Consider the following 19,949-nt stretch of genomic DNA (forward strand, 5'->3'; position numbering starts at 1 on the left):
TGTTTCATTGAGAGAGTCGGATGGACAAACAGTGAAATAGTCTCTCTGCAAGTGCAAGCATTGGCCTGGAATACGCTGCGATTATTGTTTTCCCTGGGGCCGCACTCTCAATTCTCCGGTAACCAAGCTGATTCACGGCCGTCTTTGGCTTTATACAAGTCTGAGAAGACGTGGTCTGAGCAATCAGCGTGACAGAATCAGGTTAGACGTCTTCAGAATTATCCTAGATACCAAGGCCTGCAGAGTCTCTATTATGCCCTGCAAAGACCGTGTAGATAAACCATACACTCAACGTGGTCAAACTCGTTGGCCAGTCATTTCCCTAAACTCAGCTAGTCCAGGGTCATGTTTCATTCATGACAGCCGTGTCGTCGGTTGAACCGTCGCCTAGAGCGATTAGCACGCAGTCAATGAACCATAGAGCCGTGACGTTACCTTTGCAGCCGTGATCCTTGACGTGAATAAAGCCGAAGCATCCAGATCTTCATACTCCGGCCTCACCCTCTCGAAGAACAGACTCTTTGGAAGACCATTACTGGCGCCAATAAGCGGACTCTTGCGTGGAGTGTTGAAGGAGTAACCAAGGGAGACATCTCTTATTGTGCCCCTGAAATACACTGCTCCCAATGTCCATGTGTCCACTGATGAGGGGGCTCCCTCGACGTACTCTTTGCCTTTTGTGGCAAATACGTAGTGCTGAACATTACTGAAGGCCACGTTGTCAAGAGTGATGCCGGTTGTGCCAGTCCCGGGGTCCTTCGAGGCCGGCTTCGTGGGTATAGCAGTGGCGATGTTAGTGAACCTGGTATCCACAACATAGATAGATCCAATGTTGCCACTTCCATTCTCACTGATGAGATGGAAGCCAGTGCCCACATTACCCATCTCGATGCTCTTCCACGTCTGTGCTGTCGGCAGTGTATACTATGGCTTATTGTTTGACTGATGACTTTTACTCAACCCCAGTCCTAGATTAGCTGGACTCCTGTCTTGCACCCCTTGAATGTGGGCTGCTGAGCAGTAAACTGCTAACTCCCACTATAAAGGCCGAAATTGCCTCTAGTGAAGGTTAGATCGCTCATCTGCCCTCCACTGCCATTTTCTGTGACTGTCCCTATGTCAACCGTGGTTAGGGAAGTATTGGTGGATGGATATACAAATATACAAATTCTCTGCTGAGCCATGGCAGGGTTACCCAACAGGCTCGTTGAGATGAGCTCTATGTACTGCGAACTCGTCGCCTTTGCCACCTGGTAGTGAATAGCACAAATGTGTGCGTCCTGCGAGGAGGCTCTGATATTAATCTCAAAGTTTGGATCTGGTATTAAAAACTTGCCTAGACCTTGTTAGACATGGTGTTGATAGTTAATCATGGGCTGGACTTATGATATGAACTATGTTGATATACCCAGGAGGTATAAGTGAGCGAGGGTTTAACCAAAGCCTGCATCTGACAAGAACAGGAACAGGAAGGTTGATTTGGAGGTACATTTGAGAAGGGTCGTAACAAAGAACATTCCGCCAATCAATGGGCTATATCTTCCACGTCTAATATATTACGAAGTTTCTCTGGTAGATTCGGTGACATCGTGCGGCGCTAAGCACAGCCCACGCAGTTCTCAACTGCACTAAAGCCAACTGTCTAGGCCGACACGCTAAGTTCGAGGATATATGTACATATCTTGAGTCGGTGGTCCTTCTTCGCTCATGATATAATCGCATCGTCTACTATCCTCGATTCCTCGATTACTGCTCATGGCAGTTCCATTGGTACTGCCTTAGCAGCCAACCACACTAACACCATGGCCCGCACTACAATTAATACAATCACATGGATTCATCTCGTGGGCCGTGTGCCCCTCTTCTTCTGTTCCATTGCCTATCTGGCTATAGCCGCATATATTGCTGCTAGATGGGGGCCGGAGGATTCAAACAAGATCTATCGGACCGTTTTCGCCACAGTACGTGCTGAATCAATATATCATGGATGATCTAACAGATACAGGCCTCCCTGGCAATCGCCGTCGACATCCTGGCCCTGGCTCTACTGTGTGGAAAACAATCGTATTTGCTGCCATTGATCTTGCTAGATGTTGTGGCCTGTATTCTAGCAGGGATCAGTATCCCGGCAATTGCGCTAAGCGACTACAACCATGCAGACGACCCGAACCCCCACCTGCATGGCTGGGAAAAGATTGATCTGGTACTCTTTGACCTGAATATTGCAATTATGTATGTTGTACTAGACCATTCCCTTTGAAAGGTGCTAACTTGCACAGATGTGAGAGAATCTTGTCGATGTTTCTTTGCGGGCTGTCAGGACGTCGTCGTTCGGACTTGCAGGGAAACAGGCCTCAACCAAGAGTTCGGCTGGAGGATAGATAGGCTTTGTAGAGGTCGAGTAAACGTGTTACTTGCTGCAAGTGTGTGACGAGTTGTGGTCTGAGTTTGGATACCTGACTAGCATAGACACTAGTATGCATATTCAATCTGGTAAAGCCTCGGAGGCCAATATTCTATTTTCACCGTAGCATATATATATATCAAGACAGTAGGAGCTTTTCACGCTAACAGCCGCACAAACAGTTGGGTTATTGGTAAATGTGCCTTTGTTTGAATTTGCCCCAAGCCATAGTGTTTATATTGAAATTACAAGAGCTGTAACAAGGTCGGAACGAACAGCTAACTGGCGAGAGTTGACAAATTCCATCTATGCGCCTTGCTATCTAGTTGAGGATAAATCAGAAAATAGCGTTGAGAAACGGAAATTAGTCTCTCACCAATTGACAGCACTAAGAAGGGAAAAAGAAAAAGAAAGCAATAACAAGATAGAGATATCACTTAATAGTCAGAAGAGAAGAGTACCACCTCTTAATTCTCGTGAACCAATTTCGCCCAAGCAGCCTGATGCAACCTCGATAGCAGCGCCAATGAGAATCATCGTTAGTCCCCTAGCCTCGACAGATTGAAAGTCCCTGTTATGAGCTAGGGATATTTCGGAAAGTGCACAGTACCTGTAAGATTAGGCTATTTATGATTCAGAACCTAAGCATTAACAAGACACTGATACCACCCGCTACTTTACTCCTATTGGAGGGAAAGAAATCAAGAGGGCTGGGTATCACCTCGGCGCTTGCTTGACCTCACTGTCACTGTCTTACTGAAAGATAGTAAGTACTCTGATGCATCACAATTGCATAGGAAGTAATTTTAATCAACATGGCTTTGGATAGGCTAGCCCCTGCTAAGAATCATATCCGGGATGGCGTGAGAATCTTACTAGGTGATTCAGGGTCAAATCCCGGCTGCATCCGAACGGATTTCTCGCTTAGCAGCATTACCTCCCTCAGTCTTACCTTGGCTAGGCTCAGGCATAATAATGAGTATACTAGACTGATCACAAACTGCCAGGAATTGTCCTTCCAAACAGCGTCCTATATAGGTCTGATCTTTACCTGCTTCTATTGCATACGGCCATATAGTCTGGAAAACAGGGCTTCTGTCCCCTCCGCTGTCTTAAGCCAGTACTCTCAACACAGCTAAAACTCATGTATGCGAGGTCAATATTACGTCGTTGAAGAATCCCATGGCCTTACCCCAGATAACATCAACAGCTGTGGGGATTGACAGGCGCCTTCAGACATGACCACTTCCTTCTTTGCACTGAGTGAACGTGTATTAAGTACCTCTCTATGCCCTTAGCCTGAACTCCTGTTGCCTTTTTATTTTCGTCAAAAAGGATCTTCTTAGCTGGAGAATCTGAGCATGCAGTCATTATCAGAACAAAAGACCAGTGACGCAAGATACTACTTATATTCATAAGGTGTATCAATCGCTGTCCGCCAGCAAAAGTGCGGTAGCGAATAGGACCAAAAGGAGAGGGGCTTCTCTATTGGCTTACTGTCTTTTAGGCTCTGTCAGTAAGGGACGGAAGGGTAAGAAGAGGAGACAGGAATACTAGCATAGTATCCCTTCTCATTACCCTACACTCGACGTTAGTTTATAGAATATAATGCCTTGACTAGAGCTGAGATAAGGAAGTAAACGAAATCAAGTTCATGATACATTCACAGCGGCTAATGACTTTAGATTCAATAATATTTGTAGTATTTGTTCAGTGGCTCCATTCCTGCCTGCTACAGCGTTGGATGCAAGGGACCGCTGTTGCCAGAATACCAGCGGTGAGGATGTGGTTTACATTCCCTTGCATGAAATCTGAGGTGGTTCGCGTTCACTGGTCCTATTTGCGCAGCCACAGGTAAGGAGGAGGGGGCAGAAAGAAAGGTATAGCAAGGGTAGGGGAAGTGGCACACTTTTAAAATGACAATGTCCTTATCTTCAGCTTTTTGAAGATTTACCAGTTGCCAGTATTTCTATCTTACAGTTTTCAACGTGCCACGAGACTCAAACTGGCTGGGGTGTGAACGGAATGGCATCAATAGCAGACTCGCCATTGAATTTCGCGGTTGGGCCGGGGCAGCTTGACAGTCTCTGTACTGCCAGTTCGTGTTCCTTGACGCGAAAACCAAAAGACAAACAGACGGAAACCGACAAGGATCGAGCGGAGAGTGATGACAGCGATATCGCTCCTGTTCCTTTCCCAATCGCTATTGTGGGCATGTCAATGAGGTTGCCGGGAGGTGTCAATTGCGAGAAAGAGTTTTGGGACTTCTTGATAAACAAACGAGACGGCCTGTGCCGAGTCCCCGACAATAGATATAATATCGACGCCTTCTACAAGGAGTCCACGTCTGGCGCGATTCGGACACAACATGGCTACTTTCTTCAGCAGGATATCGCTCATTTCGATGCTTCTTTCTTTGGAATGAGCAAGGTCGAGGCTGCCAGGCTGGATCCGCAACAGCGAATGTTGATGGAGATTGTCTGGGAGTGCATGGAGAACGGAGGTCAAACACAATGGCGTGGGAAAAACATCGGATGCTATGTAGGCGTATTTGGAGAGGACTGGTTAGATCTGTTGAGCAAGGACACCCAGGCTAATGATCGATATCGGGTCATTGGAGCTGGGGATTTTGCTCTATCAAATCGGATATCATATGAATTTGACCTGCGGGGCCCGAGCATGACCATTCGAACAGGATGTTCGTCTTCGTTAGTCGGCTTGCATGAGGCCTGCCAGGCTTTGTATGCGGGCGAATGCTCTTCTGCCTTGGTTGCTGGAACTAACTTGATCATCACACCGACTATGACCACCTCCATGTCTGACAATATGGTCATCTCGAAGAGTGGGATTTGCAGGACATTTGATGCCGCGGCGGATGGCTACGGCAGGGGGGAGGCCGTTAATGCAATCTACATCAAACCACTGGACGCCGCCTTGAGAGATGGAGACCCCGTTCGAGCGGTTATTCGGTCAACTGCTGTCAATTGTGATGGCAAAACGCCTAGTATAACCACCCCGGGCTCACAGGCACAAGAGCGCCTCATCCGGCGAGCATACCGGAGAGCACAGATTACGGATGTATTCAACACAGGCTTTTTTGAGTGCCATGGCACAGGCACGGTTGTCGGGGATACAGCAGAGACGTCCGTTGTGGCAAAGGTCTTTGGGGACCATGGTATACACATCGGTGCAGTATGTTGGATCCTATTATTTCCTAAAGTATACCAAGCTAAGTAAAGCCAGGTGAAAGCGAACGTCGGTCATTCAGAAGGTGCTTCAGGAATTACAAGCATCATAAAATGCGTCTTGTCATTGGAGAAAAAGACTATCCTGCCGAATGTCTTCTTCAACGACCCAAATCCCAACAGTATGTCCAGCACAATACTTTGTTCTTTTCGAAACTGACTCTTGCATTTCCGCCTTAGTACCCTTTAAACAAGCAAAGTTACAAGTTCCCACCAAGGTCATGCCGTGGCCCATCGATCGATGTCAACGAGTTAGTGTGAACTCCTTTGGAGTGGGCGGTACCAATGCCCACGTAGGTCTCATCTTCGGATAATCGTTGAGTAACGGCCCTGTTAGCTGACCAAGTAAGCTCATCATGGATTCCGCATTGACAGTGCGTGGAGAAGGGTTATCTGACAAGGTGTCAGACAAATGCTCTTCTCATTTGTTGCTTGTTTCGGCCAAAACACCCAAGTCCTTAGATGGAAATATCGAGGCACTCAAAGCTTACGTCGATACTAGCTCAGTTTGCCCCAGTGACCTCGCATATACCCTAGCCTTGAAAAGAGAACATATGGTCCACCGAGCCTTTGCAATCCTTGATCCCAACGGCCACATTTCGTCTTTTGAGCGATTGAAGTCCGGGTGTCCACAGGTCACTTTTGTATTCACCGGACAGGGCGCGCAGTGGCCAGGGATGGGAAGAGAGCTGTTACATAAAAGCGAGAGATTCCGACATGATATCAAAATGCTGGACCGCGTGCTGCAGACGCTAGAAAACCAGCCAAAGTGGAGCATCGAAGGTGGGCGATGTGGCGTCCGACTTTATATCTTTATTAACATCATTTAGGGGAGCTTCTTCAGTGCAATGACCCGGACAGGCTCAAAGAAGCTGATGTGGCACAAACTCTATGTGCTGCCGTCCAAATAGGTGTTGTGAACATACTGCGTGAATGGGGAGTCACACCTTCGTCGGTGATTGGACACTCCAGTGGTGAGATAGCTGCGGCATATGCTTCTGGCGCAATACCGGCAGAGGTAGCCATACGCATAGCATATTGGCGAGGCCAAACTATCATGTCGTCAAGATCGAACGGTGCCATGGCTGCGGTTGGATTAGGGCGTGAACAGATCAGACCTTATCTGAGGGAGGGTGTCGTGATAGCATGCGAGAACAGCCCACGAAACATCACCATTTCCGGGGACCAGAAAGCTATAACTGAAGTGGTTGAAGAAATCCAGGCCAGCGACGACATCTTCTGCAGGAGTCTGGCGGTAAATGTGGCCTACCACTCTCCCCATATGAAGGATCTTGGGGAGTTGTTCGAGAAGCGTCTGAGTTCACACATGTCATACAACAAGTCCATGGTCCCTCTCATCTCCACGGTCACTGGGCAAGTGATTTGCGAGCCAGACCGCTTAAATGCCAGATACTGGCGACAGAATTTGGAATCTCCTGTGCTTTTCAGAAGTGCAGTCCAAACATTGATAGACGCCGACAAGGAAGAAAGACTCTTTCTTGAAATTGGGCCCCACAGTGCACTCTCCAGTCCTCTACGCCAAATATTCTCGGCAGCGGACAATAAGCGGCTATACTACGTACCTACCCTGGTGCGACGCCAAGATCAGTGGAGGTGCATATTAGCTACAGCAGGTCAATTGTACATTCATGGCGCCGCTATCGAATTGGCTGGCCCACTTGCTGGCAGTGGGAAAACATTGACCGATCTACCCCCTTATTCGTGGGAGTATAATGAACGCTTTTGGAGCGAGACGCGGTTAGCCCGAGACTGGAGATTGCGACAATATTCGCACCATGAGCTGCTCGGGTCTCGCGCACTCGAGTCCACCGACATCGAGCCAATGTGGAGAAATCTCCTAAAGCTGGATAATGTACTATGGCTCCTGGATCATAGACTAAGTGGTGAGGTCGTGTTCCCATGCGCCGGATACATTGCTATGGTTGGTGAGGCCATCCGACAGACATCAGGGTCCAATGGCTATTCGATCCGAAACATGTTCATCAGGACTGCGCTGGTTCTAAGCCACGAAGAGCATGGCGAGGTGGAAATCATAACAAGCCTTAGGCCTGCAAGGATAGCAGACAATGTGGATTCAGTATGGTATGACTTTACCATCACAGCCCATCAAGATAGCGTTTGGACCAAACACTGCCTCGGACAGGTCTGTGCTGGCCACGATCGTCAGCATGCCCCTATACAACTCAGCCCACATAGCCGTCACGTTTCATCTGACAAATGGTATGAAGCTTTGGAGGCTAAAGGGCTGGAGTACGGCCCCCGATTCCGGGGGCTTGATTCCATCACTGCGAGTCCGTTGAGCCCACATGCTACAGCCGTACTGCATCCCATTGAAGAGACCTGCGAGAGTCACTACACCCTTCACCCTATTCTCATTGATCAATGCTTGCAGCTGCTCAGTGTGGCAGCTACGAATGGCCTTGCGCGTCGGATGACCAGGCTTTGCATCCCAACGGCAATCAGCAGCCTCCATATTGCTGATGGACAGGGAGAGATGTCAGTAGGTGTTTCCTGCGACAGCAATGTGGGGGCCACCATGCGCGGTAATGCGCTTTTGGTTGCTGATAACCGCACCATACTGTCTATGGAAGACGGCATGTTCTTCAGTATTTCAGATACTGCCTTGCGAGACGATGCACCTCCAATGGCATCTACGCTTCACTGGAAGCCCCATATTGATTTTGTTACTCCCGACAAACTTTTACCACCATTTCCGAATACGCCGTACGATAAGGAACAGGTTGGCATCTTCGTGAGGTTGGTGATCATTGAGACGTACCATCAAACCAGGTCGGCAGCTCCTGCGAAAGAGCACTTGAGACGGTATCATCAATGGATCGGATCGCAGTACAAGCTGATCCATGACGATGTCAGCAATCTGCTGCCGGAGATGCGAGACAAACATGCTGCCAAACACGCCACCCGGTGGCCTCAGATCCAACGCATCCTCGACGCGGAGCAAAGTCCTGTGGTAAGAAGCGTCTACTCACTCGCGCAGAGGATCCTGCGTCATATCCACGAAATCCTGGATGGTAGATGCAGCCCTCTTGAACTTCTCATGGAAGGTGAGGGGATACAGGAAATGTACAAGGCGATAGCCGCTGTGACGCATTGGGACGCATTCCTCGCTTTGCTCGGCCACTCCAACCCCAGGCTTCGTGTCTTGGAAATCGGTGGAGGAACTGGTGGTGCCACGCGGGTGGCATTAAACGCACTGGTTTCTTCTGGAAAGGGCCCTCTGTATACTACATACGCGTTTACCGACCTCTCACCAGGTTTCGTTTCCCAGGCCAAGGAAAAATTCGCAGAGTTCAGGGGCATCGAATATACAACGCTCGACATTTCCCAAGACCCAGAATTGCAAGGGTTCACGCCTGGATCGTATGACTTGATCATTGCGGCTAATGTCCTCCATGCCACGCCGCGGATTTCTGACACACTCCGCAATGTGCGCAGACTTCTCGCACCGACCGGCCGATTGCTTCTTCAGGAACTGTGTTGCGAGAACCCCCTCATTGGGTACATCATGGGTAGCCTGCCGAGCTGGTGGATTGCAGAAGACGGCAGGGATGTGCCCTACATGAGTCCCGAGAAATGGCACGACGAACTCGTACATGCCGGGTTCACAGGCGCTGATGTGGTGCGCTTGGACTATGACACCCCGTACCAGTTCAATGCCCACATTGTGTCGCGGCCTTATCCTCGTCTACCCATCAAGGGTGAAATCGGTCTTGTTCATCAAGGTAAAGTCCCTGATTGGGCTCAAGGTCTTGGACGGCTTCTGTCGTCGAGGGGATATGTGGTCAAGTGGACGACTTTGGATGAATCCCCCACGGTGGCGGATTTTATATTCCTGCTGGACTTGGAGAAACCCTTCTTCGACAATCTTTCCCCTTCCAAATTCCATCAATTCCAGCGGTTAACCTCACATATCACCAAAGGCCGCTCACTATGGCTTATGCGATCGATTCAATTAGTTAAGGCGGATCCTGACCCAGCCCGTGCACTTACTTTGGGCGTCATGCGCACCATTCGACAAGAGCTGGCACGAGGTATATCCACGGTGGAGATAGAGCAGCTTGATGACGCAGCCATGCATCGTGTTATTGAGATATTCGAGAAAGTGAAGACATACGATGAAACTCAGGACCCTGACCTCGATTATGAGTATGTTTTGAAAGATAACGATGTCTATGTCGGTCGTTTCCAGTGGTCCTCCTTGGATAGGGCCATGACCTCTGCCCCCAAAACTGGATCTCGTGTTCTGGATATTGGCTCCCACGGAATGCTAGATACCTTGAAATGGAGCTTGAGCGGGCGAGGCCCTTGCATGGCAGACGACGATATTGAGGTTGACATCAGATGCGTAGGATTGAATTTCAAGGTACGTGGACTTCCTCCTTCATTCTACCTGCTGGAGAGTGTGACTTACAGGAATGCTTCTAGGATATTATGGTATCCATGGGCCTTATGGGAGATACAAGCGAAATGGGTTTGGAGGGTAGCGGAATTGTGCGGAGAGTCGGTCGTTCAGTAACCACTCTTCAGGCCGGGGATCGAGTCCTGTTTGCTGGTAAAGGCATGATGGCCACAAGGAAGGTAATGCCTGTGGGTAGCTGCATCAAAATCCCAAGTGACCTTTCCTTGGAGGATGCCGCAGCAGGGCCGTGTGTGTTCACGACGGTCATCTACTCGCTGATGCATGTTGGACAGCTCCGGAAAGGACAATCAGTGCTCATCCATAGCGCCTGCGGAGGCGTTGGACTAGCTGCCATTCAGGTCTGCCAGATGATCGGGACTGAGATATTTGTAACAGTCGGAAGCAGTGAGAAAAAGAAACACCTGATCGACAACCTCCAGATCCCGGAGCACCATATTTTCGACTCTCGGAGCCCCTCGTTCTTGCCAGATGTGATGAGGATAACGAACAACAGGGGAGTTGATATCGTCTTAAATTCCTTATCAGGAGAGTTATTGCATGCATCCTGGAAATGCGTCGCTCCGTTTGGAAAGATGATTGAACTTGGTAAACGCGATTTTCTGGGCCATGGGAAGTTGGACATGGACCTTTTTGCGGACAATCGCACCTTCATTGGCGTCGATCTGTCTCAACTTTCCGACAAGTCACCCGAGCTGTTCCGTGGTATGATAGACGATTGTCTTCAATTCTTCCAGGAAGGAAAGCTCAGGCCAATCCGTCCCGTGACTACCTTTGAAGCAACTGATATTGTCAAAGCCTTTAGGCTGATGCAAAGTGGAAGGCATATGGGGAAAATAGTAATTTGCATGCCGGAGGATCCTTCCACCTTAGCAGTCTCCGGAATACACGAGAAAGGTAACTTGTTCCGCTACGATGCGTCCTACCTGCTTATCGGTGGGTTTGGAGGCCTTGGTAGGGCCGTCGCAACATGGATGGTTGAAAAGGGAGCGCAGCACCTGATCATACTGTCCCGATCCGGCGAGGAGTTGCCCCGGAATCGAGCATTCATTGAAGATTTGAAAAGCCAAAGTGGTTGCCATGTCGTCAGTGTGACTGGAAGTGTCGCGAACTTGACCGACACGCAAAGAGCGGTATCAGCCGCGAGGAAACCAATTGCCGGGGTCATACAGATGTCAATGGTATTAAGGGTGCGCATCCCCTGCTCTTGTAATCATGCTGATAACGCTGACGTGTATTTCTTGCCCCCAGGATGCTAGGTTTGAAGATATGACCTTCGAGCAGTGGAACGAGGTCCTCGCGCCAAAGGTCCAGGGCACCTGGAACCTCCATCACGCACTCGATGGCCAAGCTTTGGACTTTTTTGTCCTTTTTAGTTCGCTGACGGGTATTATTGGCTTTAGTGGGCAAACGAACTACGCAGCTAGCAATACCTTCCTTGATGCGTTCGTGAAATATCGTCACTCGCAAGGCCTAGTGGCCAGTGTCCTTGACATAGGCTTCATGGGAGACATAGGATATATCCCTGAGAACTCCCCCAAAACCCTCGAGTATGCTCGATCAGCATCGTCACTGATTGTAACCGAGCAGGATTTGCTTCATGCCATAGAGCTTTCCATACTTTCCGGACCGCTCAAGGGCCCAACTCAGCTTTTCCTCGGACTGGGCACCTCTAAGCCGCTTTCGGAATGCGCAGCGCAGCCAATATGGGGGCAGGATGCTCGGTTACTAGGGTGGCAGAACGTCTTGACAGCCACAAAGGGCCAAACGACCGGCAACCGTGATGAACTCAGGCGACTCCTCGAAGACGTTAAGCGTGACCCATCCATCCTATACAAGCAGGACACAGAGAAAAAGCTCACCTATGAACTTGGGAAGATGATCGCGTCTCACATGTCGTACTCTGAAGATTTGGAGCTCGCGAATATTGCGGTCGACTCTCTGATGACCATTGAAATCAGGGCTTGGTTGAGACGGTACGCTGGACTCGAGGTATCGTTGGTGGAAATCTCCAAGGCGGGCACAGTTACTGGGCTCAGTAAAATTACTCTTAAGATGCTCCGCGAAAAATACCAGTCAGGCGAGCTGGAGATTGCGAATGCCAAAGACGTGGCATGGGGTTCCGGAGAGGAAGATGAATTGAAACTTTGCCTGCAGGATATTGAGCTGGGCAAGGACATTGAGCGACTCTCGGCTCAAGTCGCGGACTGGTATGCTGACGGTGAAGGGCGTGTCTTCATGACGGGGGCGACAGGATATTTGGGAGCATTCTTCTTAGCTCTCCTGTCTGGTTTACCGCAGGTCAAGGAAGTCGCTTGTCTTGTTAGGGCTGAGGACGTGGCGTCTGGAGTATCTCGGATCAAAGAAGCTCTGGCTGGATATGGGCTTCCTTTCGACTTTGAACAGAAGCTTCGCATTATCCCAGGAGACATCAGTAGCCCCACGCTAGGACTCAGCACAGAGGAATTCGACGAACTCGCTCGGTGGTCCAGCGTTATCTTCCATTTCGCGTCCTACTCCAACTATACACTGCCGTATTCCTCACACCGAGAAGCAAATGTTCTCGGCCTGGTTAATGTGCTCCGCTTTGCTAACACTGGACGCCCCAAGGCGCTTCATTATGTGTCCAGTATATCCGCCTGCGGAGTGGCGGGATACCTGGCCGGGCAGGTCATTCCGGAGGACCAGAGGCCAGAGTTTGATCTTGACATAGTCAAAGAGCACATTGGCTATACCCAGAGCAAGGTCGTTGCGGAGCATATAGCGTGGAATGCCATCTCGAATGGTCTCCCGCTGACCATATACAGGCCTGGATTCGTCATGGGCCACAGCGTCACTGGGGCCCATAAACAGCAGGACTTTATTAACCGTCTGATGGCCAACTGTCTTCGCATCCGCAGCTATCCTGTTGCTCCACATGCCCGAAACCAGTTCATTCCAGTTGACTTTGTCTGCTCCTCCATGCTGCGGATTTCTCTGTCTAGTGGAAACCTCTGCCACGCCTTCAATCTTGTTCGGCCTGACCAGACACAAACCGTTACGTGGGAAGAGACATTTGAGATCCTCAACCAGAATTGTACCGTGCCGCTGCAGCGCGTGTCTCCAGAGCAGTGGATCGACATCTTTGCCGAACATGGCAACGAGAGGGAGAAGGCGGGGGTTTCCTTATTGAAAGAGAGACTGGATGGGCACTTGGTCTGGTGGGCCGTCGATAAAGGCACCATGGCTCTTTATGAGACGAGCAACATGCGCCGAGCCCTTTCGCAGTTCCCGGAGATTCTTGAAGTGCCTTCTGTGGATGATCTGATCAAAACCTACTTGCCTCTATGGAGCAATCAAAAGTAGGGAGTGGTGGTGATACAACGTGTATGCATTCCGCGACGCAGTGTATACAGGCTGGCAATGTCTGCGATGTCTACAATCGGTATACCCGCAATAGTATAGATATTAAATGGGTCCATAACATAGACACAGCCAAATCTATAACGCATATTCACTGTGTGTCTGTCTGTTATTTAAGTTTAAACTATGGTTGAGAAGGCAGTATTTGTCAGTTGCCTGGATATATGCCGAGGTTTCATCCCTTGAGGGTTCAAGTGTCGTCTATGAATCAGTGGTTTGAGTGAAGGAATATGAGTATAGGCTCACAGGTCTATAATGAGGTGCTATAATCATTACATGTAGAAATAACACCAACATCATAAGAACAATCACGGACAAACCACACGCGTTTCCAGGCTTTTAATGTATTCGCCCTGTACACTGACGATATACCTTCATACTGGGCTAATGGGAAATCAATTCTTGTCACAGGTAGACGCATAGTCATCTAGCCCTTGAAGAATGACACCTTCCCAAAGCTCCGGCCCCTTGAGATACGCATTCATCTTGTCGCACATATCCTTTGTGATGAACATCGAGAGTTGTTCCATCTCACCCAGCACTACAGGCATCATATTCTCTTTCAAGCAGGTCCCCACAGCCTGCATTGCCTTCTGATCCTCGCATAGATTGGTCTCCCCTCCGCCCGCAGCACACTTCTCTTCAATCTTCTTGGTTATATCTCCGGAGATACTGTCCGCAACACTGGCAAAGCCGGACAGACCCATTTTGTCCATGCTGGTCGTGACGATCTGGCTGACTATTTTGGTGTTGATCCATTTTTCAAACTGCGGTATTGTTACAGTACAGCCTTTCTTGCAGACGCGTTCGTCAAACGCCTGTATGGTGGTGTCGAGTTTGCCGGGGATGAAATCTGAGATGGAGGTGCAGCTTGATGGAAGGGTGCAGAGGATGGGTGCAGCCAGAGTAAGAAGACCGTATAACGACAGAGTAGCTGTAAGATGCATCTTGAATGTTTTCCCAGGAGATTGACACTGCGCCCGTAGAGCAAGGACGAGTCCTTCCTTGAGCTGTCGAAATTCGCTGTTGTCGACGATGTATATTTTGTCAAACCTATAGAATGATGAAGCATTATGCCATATGTCCTGTCTGCGCCAAGAAGCCCCTTTATTCCTTTGGGGAATGCCAAATCTGCCCCTTGCATGACTCAACGGCTATGAATGCTTGAATGTGGCAGGTAGGTCGGGTTTATAGTGTATGCAAGAAGGGATATTCAGGGCGGAGCCACATAAACAAGTATCAGAGTTACACTGCATACACGGGAATTTAGCCTCAACTGCAGGATATTCGATGCCTAATAGTGCTCCCCTGTTTTCCCTGCTGTTTTTCATACTATCTACCTAAGGAGTATTCGCTGCTATGGCCGCGACGTCACATTCCGGATATGCTCTACGGAATTTGTCCCTCCCTGTCTTGGGCCAGTTTGATAAGTAGGAATGAGCAGTGTCCCTGAGGCGCCAGCTATAAAGCCATGACATGAAACAAAATTTAAGACATCCTCAATCATACTACACTCCTGATTTGATTTCAACCAACCCAATCTCATTCTTTCCTCAGACACAATGCTCTTCTCCCGCGTGACCCCAGTAGCCCTACTCATCGCCCTCGCGACGTCCTCCCTGGGCGCAGTGAACACCAAACAGGCTATCGAAGGCATGAATTCCCTCCAGAATAGCCTCGCTGAGGCCCGCAAGAGCATCGAGGGATGGAACGGCGGCCTTCTAGGCGCCATCCCCGTCGCCAGCAAACTCCAAGGCGTGAAGAGTTCTGCCGCCGACACACGCAAGACCATCGAGCAGTCTGATGCTTTTGGCGATGATGACCAGGAGGATGTTCTGGCGGCTTATCAGCAATTGCAGCCGGAGATTGTGGGAGCCCTCAATGCAGCGGAGGAGAAGGTGAGTCACCCCCCCGCCCTATATAATGGCCAGCAGTGCTGACCCAGATCCAGGCGCCGGCCTTCAAAGATGCCGGAGTGGCCTTCGTGGCCAGGGCTATGATGGATGATCTCAAGAGTGAGAAGGAGAAATTCGAGACCACGATGCAGGGAAAGGTCCCTGCTGAGATGTACCGCAGCGCTGAGCCCAAGGTTGCTGAGGTCAATGCTGCCTTTGATAGTGCTCACAAGGCGCTCTCTGCTTAAGTGGCTGAGCGCTGTGCCTGTGGAGCACAGTGATGCTAGCGAAGGGATACTTACTGCGTTATTGTTCTGGGCTTATCTTGCGATATAATTTGAGAATTAGTTGTTCCATCAGACTTACATGTTGACACCGTCTCTACGTCCTGCTGGCACAGTAAGTAGCCTGACAAGGAAAGTATAAACTACTCGGGACCAAGTCCCGGTGGACTGTCCTGAAGTCGACAGATAAAACATGACACACGTACTACTGCGGAGAATGTAGAAAGTTGAATGCATACCTAGCATGCAAGGCTCTGGATTCCCCAGGGTTACCATGTTTTTCGACACTTGATAACGTGAATTCATCCCTTTGCATAGCATGGCTTTCTCATGCCCATAACTGTGAGATTTGTTAGAGCCAGATATGCACGTAATATATAAGCTTCCTAACTTAACAACGAGGGTCTTGACGAGGCCAGAACAAGATACAATCGACAAAATTAGAAGAAAGAACCTCAAGGAGCTAATTTTCAGGGCTTAAGATTCTCAGTATATCTTGACTTAAATCAGTAGCAACCAATGTTTGATTATTTTAATATTGATTCGGAGTATACCATGGTTTGTGGTAGCAAGGCAGCACATCTCTTAGTCGCATCAAGCCAGAGTGGTATGCTCAAAAGGCCTCTTTCTTGCTCTACTCTGAGGCTTAAGTATAATCATGAAGTATGTGACATTATAAGCTCTATGGTTGGCAAATAAAAATGACAAAGTCAGTTTGAATAATAATAACAGCTGTAGGAGCATCCCTTGTAAATATAATAAACAATGGTTAGGAATTCACCTAGGGGGTTTAACGACTTACTCAACTTTCCTTTCTTTCTTCTTTGTTTTCCCAGGTGAGAAGAGGCGGGAGAAGGAATATATATCACATGGGGCTTCCTTTTTATTAAGAGCAGACAAAAAGAGCTACTTAGCCAGGATAGACCCTTATAGTTATGGATTTTTCTATATACCTAGGCTGCTAATGCTTAAGTAGCAGCGCATTCTCCTCTTGCAACAGTTAACTACTCAGTGAGGCTTGAACCTAGGTTTACTGGCTGCGCTGGCCAATTTAGGATGGATGTTGACGAGCTCAAGATAGAGTATTCCATGTTTTCTGGAAGTTTTTAGGTAGAATAGCCCCGAAGGACAGTCTAGCTTTCTGGGATAACTCATATCATACACCAACTATCTCTAGGCTTGAGACATACAAATCAGGCTCCTGCCGCAATCAACTTATCAAATGAATACTGCCACCTCGAACCAAGTTACCCACGGCGGGCAAAGTCACGGGCATGCACGCTGTTGGAACGAGAAAGGAGAGCGCCCAAAGCAGCCCGAAGATCAGCGAGAAGCTGTGCGGCAGTGGTGGGGGTGGGCAGCTGTGCCGACGAAGGTTCAGCAGGGGTTGCCGCATTAGTGTTGGGCGCAGAGGCTGCAGGCGTTGTCACAGCCTGAGAGGCTGGGGTTGCAGCTGGCTCTGTAGAAGGGGTAGAAGACGGCCGAGCGGTTGCTTGGGGGGTGGAGGAAGTGGAAGCCGAGGGGTTGGAAGCACTCGAAGCACTGGACGAGGACGAGCTGGAAGAACCAGAAGATGAAGAACCGGGAGAACCAATCTCCTTCGTGATAGGTGCCTGCTCCACATAAATGCCAGACCAGAACCAGTCTTCCGGTGCGTCGTTGGAGGCTCCCCCGTTGGGCAGGCGCAGCTGGCCGACGTGCCAGTCCGCCGAGTTGGTAGAGGTGGATGCGCTGACGGGCGAGACCACCTCGGTCAAGGGATCGGAGCCATTAGACGCCCAGAGGCCGACCTTTTGGGACGCAAAGTCGATATCGTAGGCGAAGTTGTACCAGTTGCCTGGCTCCAGCTGGACGGACCAGTGTGTCTGGCCGCCTGCATTCCAGCGCAGGGTGTTGTCGGATGAGCCGGACGCGCCATACTTGAGCTCAGTGAAGTGGCTCTCGAAGAACGCGATCTGATGTTCGAAGGATGCGTCAGGGGCATTTGTTGTCTTCGTGGACAGGGAGAAGTGATAGTAAAGATGGCCTGAGCCAAGATTGGCGGTTGTCTGGGGGATGAGTTCAGATCGCTCCATGTTTTGTCCATTCCAGAAGGAGGTTCCATCCTTATTACTGTTAGTCACTCTTTCACAAAGGCACGAGTGAATGACATACAATGGTGATTCGGACCCCCTGGGCGTCGCTCGTGTCGGCTGGGTTCTTGAAGTCGGGGGACAGGCCCAGATACTCGCTTGTCTTGCCACTGCCATGGATGTACCATTGCCATGATCCAATTTGGTTGGACCAGGACCCTATATTATCAGTGAGAGTTCAAAATCAGAGTCAATGGCAGATGAATACATTTGTCAAAGTCCTCAACGGTAGCAGAAGAATCGAAAATGCCGCTCCATAGCACGGATCCAGCCAGCGAGGAAGCGGGGAAAGCAAGAAGAGAAATGAATGACCTCATGGTGGGAGAAATGCAGTAAGGAATGTAAGAGAACAGAAAGTGTGACCGGCACAGTTGGTTGAACAAGTGACTTGTGGGCTGTAGAGCATTAAAGTACTCGCACAGGTGAAATGATCAAGGGTGGAGCCTGTTAGGGTTAGATTGGTGGGCGAGTGCTGAAACACACCATTTCCTCACTGGTACTTAAGCTTGTTTCACTTTGATCAACAGGTCTCAGTCTAAAGCTTGATAGATTGGCACGATTCAAACAATTTAGATACACCCTGGAAGTCTGGCCTATGGGTGGGGCGCTTCCTGACTATCCTGTAATACCATTATTTCCACCCGTCAGAGTCTGAGTAGCAGGAAGAAGACATCGACCCATTGCAGTATGGCCTCCTCAGTTCGCATCTATCCGCAGTCGCTTCCGAATGATATCATACTATTTATGTGCAAGATGTTAATGATTTCCCCCTGAATCGGATCACATACATATGTGCTAGACCCAAGTGGGCAATTGGATTCCCCTCTCTCTGTATCTGCCAGATTCGGAGCGCAATATGCCTCGTGGACGGCCTCGAGTTCACGAAAACGATGAAGCTCCAAGACAAGTCCGTAATCAACGTCGACGCCAGCGACGACGCAAACACCCTTCGGTCGTTGAGGGTTACCACCTCTTGACTTACTCCGGAACTCTTCTCGCTCCTCCATTGACGGCCATCATAATGACCCATTCGAAGAAATTGTTTGGAATGAGAGTTCTGTGCAGCAATTTCAGAGAAGATTACCATTTCAGTTGCTTGGAAATTTTTATGTACTGCGGACCCTAGGCCTGGACCCCGACTTTGGACATACTCTGATCAGCGCAGAACGCACTGGGTACGAAGCGAGCAGTCGAGGCTACGCAGGCTTGCGGATGCTCAGGATGAATCCCGAGAAAGCGACAGGTGCACTTGCGGCCTTCTACGAGAAAATTCACATCTGGTATCCGATACTTCCACTGGGATTTCCAGGACAGTACTCCCACATCCTGTCCGGTATGCTAGCCCCATCCGCTGAATCGTGTCTCGCCCTACTGGTGGCCGTGCAGGACGAGGAGAGGAGGAGCAGGGCAAACTCGACGAGCGGTCGGAATTGATATTCTTCGAGGCTGTCCTGTCATCTCTTCCAATTGTCATTCCCGAATGCTGTATGGTTACTGTGCAGTGCGCGCTGCTGTTTGCCATATACTACGGTAGCCTGATGAAACCATGCCAGGCGCATGACTACAGCTTAATTGCCTCCTTCAAGTTTCAGAACTGGTTGAAAAGATAAGGTGACCGCAATGTCCTGTGCGTACATAACAACATAACAAGTCTCATTGGAGAAATCCTATCTAGTTTCCACGGTACGATAAATGAAGACGCAGAGAAGTCGGAGGTAACCAATCATGCTTACTGGACAGCTCTGCTACTCGAGAAGTACGTGGCTATTGTTGAAACTCACCCTTATGGCTCCCTAACAATGCACTACTGTAATGAGCTTAGCGAGCAGCTGGGTATGGCGAAAAGCGACCTCTGGAGTTATGATGAGTATATTCCCCTTTCAGACTGCAGGCGAACGTGGGTAGTTGCCGTTCCTGGGACGGATTCTGGGCCGAAAGCAACCTCTCCAACTACAGTGCCTTCACCCAGCAGTATCGCGGCTGATTCATCCGAATCGTACTTCCTGGCTGAGATAGCCATGCGACGCAGGCTGCACCGCCGCAATACAGCCGCCCAGCAAACTTCCGACGCTACGAGTACGCACCGGGAATAGCGTCAGAGCGCGAACACCAGTTGGAGAGCTGGTGC

At 49.5% G+C, this 19,949-nt stretch overlaps 6 protein-coding genes across 6 annotated transcripts; 3 read left to right on the forward strand and 3 right to left on the reverse strand.

The window, feature by feature from the left end:
• Positions 1-396: 396 nt before the first annotated feature.
• Positions 397-885, reverse strand: NFIA_057350 (uncharacterized protein; the record flags this gene model as incomplete). The annotated part of the gene is made up of 1 exon (XM_001258282.1): positions 397-885. The coding sequence occupies one exon, from the start codon at positions 883-885 to the stop codon at positions 397-399; it is 489 nt and encodes a 162-aa protein (XP_001258283.1).
• Positions 886-4,429: 3,544 nt separating this feature from the next.
• On the forward strand, positions 4,430-13,453 carry NFIA_057360 (putative polyketide synthase; the record flags this gene model as incomplete). Its single annotated transcript, XM_001258283.1, has 7 exons — positions 4,430-5,596; positions 5,648-5,771; positions 5,830-5,942; positions 6,000-6,432; positions 6,480-10,054; positions 10,117-11,298; positions 11,360-13,453. The coding sequence occupies 7 exons, from the start codon at positions 4,430-4,432 to the stop codon at positions 13,451-13,453; spliced, it is 8,688 nt and encodes a 2,895-aa protein (XP_001258284.1).
• Positions 13,454-13,905: 452 nt separating this feature from the next.
• NFIA_057370 (uncharacterized protein) lies at positions 13,906-14,457 on the reverse strand (the record flags this gene model as incomplete). Its single annotated transcript, XM_001258284.1, has 1 exon — positions 13,906-14,457. The coding sequence occupies one exon, from the start codon at positions 14,455-14,457 to the stop codon at positions 13,906-13,908; it is 552 nt and encodes a 183-aa protein (XP_001258285.1).
• A 615-nt stretch (positions 14,458-15,072) lies between these two features.
• Positions 15,073-15,653, forward strand: NFIA_057380 (mannoprotein; the record flags this gene model as incomplete). The annotated part of the gene is made up of 2 exons (XM_001258285.1): positions 15,073-15,408; positions 15,462-15,653. The coding sequence occupies 2 exons, from the start codon at positions 15,073-15,075 to the stop codon at positions 15,651-15,653; spliced, it is 528 nt and encodes a 175-aa protein (XP_001258286.1).
• A 1,283-nt stretch (positions 15,654-16,936) lies between these two features.
• On the reverse strand, positions 16,937-18,138 carry NFIA_057390 (glycoside hydrolase family 131 protein; the record flags this gene model as incomplete). Its single annotated transcript, XM_001258286.1, has 3 exons — positions 16,937-17,794; positions 17,844-17,980; positions 18,030-18,138. 3 exons carry the CDS (start codon positions 18,136-18,138, stop codon positions 16,937-16,939), a joined length of 1,104 nt encoding a protein of 367 aa, XP_001258287.1.
• Positions 18,139-18,677: 539 nt separating this feature from the next.
• Positions 18,678-19,255, forward strand: NFIA_057400 (uncharacterized protein; the record flags this gene model as incomplete). The annotated part of the gene is made up of 2 exons (XM_001258287.1): positions 18,678-18,783; positions 18,948-19,255. 2 exons carry the CDS (start codon positions 18,678-18,680, stop codon positions 19,253-19,255), a joined length of 414 nt encoding a protein of 137 aa, XP_001258288.1.
• Between the last annotated feature and the right edge of the window lie 694 nt (positions 19,256-19,949).

This window comes from Aspergillus fischeri, genomic scaffold (genome assembly GCF_000149645.3).
Source record: "Aspergillus fischeri NRRL 181 1099437636266 genomic scaffold, whole genome shotgun sequence".
Classification (NCBI taxonomy): domain Eukaryota; kingdom Fungi; phylum Ascomycota; class Eurotiomycetes; order Eurotiales; family Aspergillaceae; genus Aspergillus; species Aspergillus fischeri.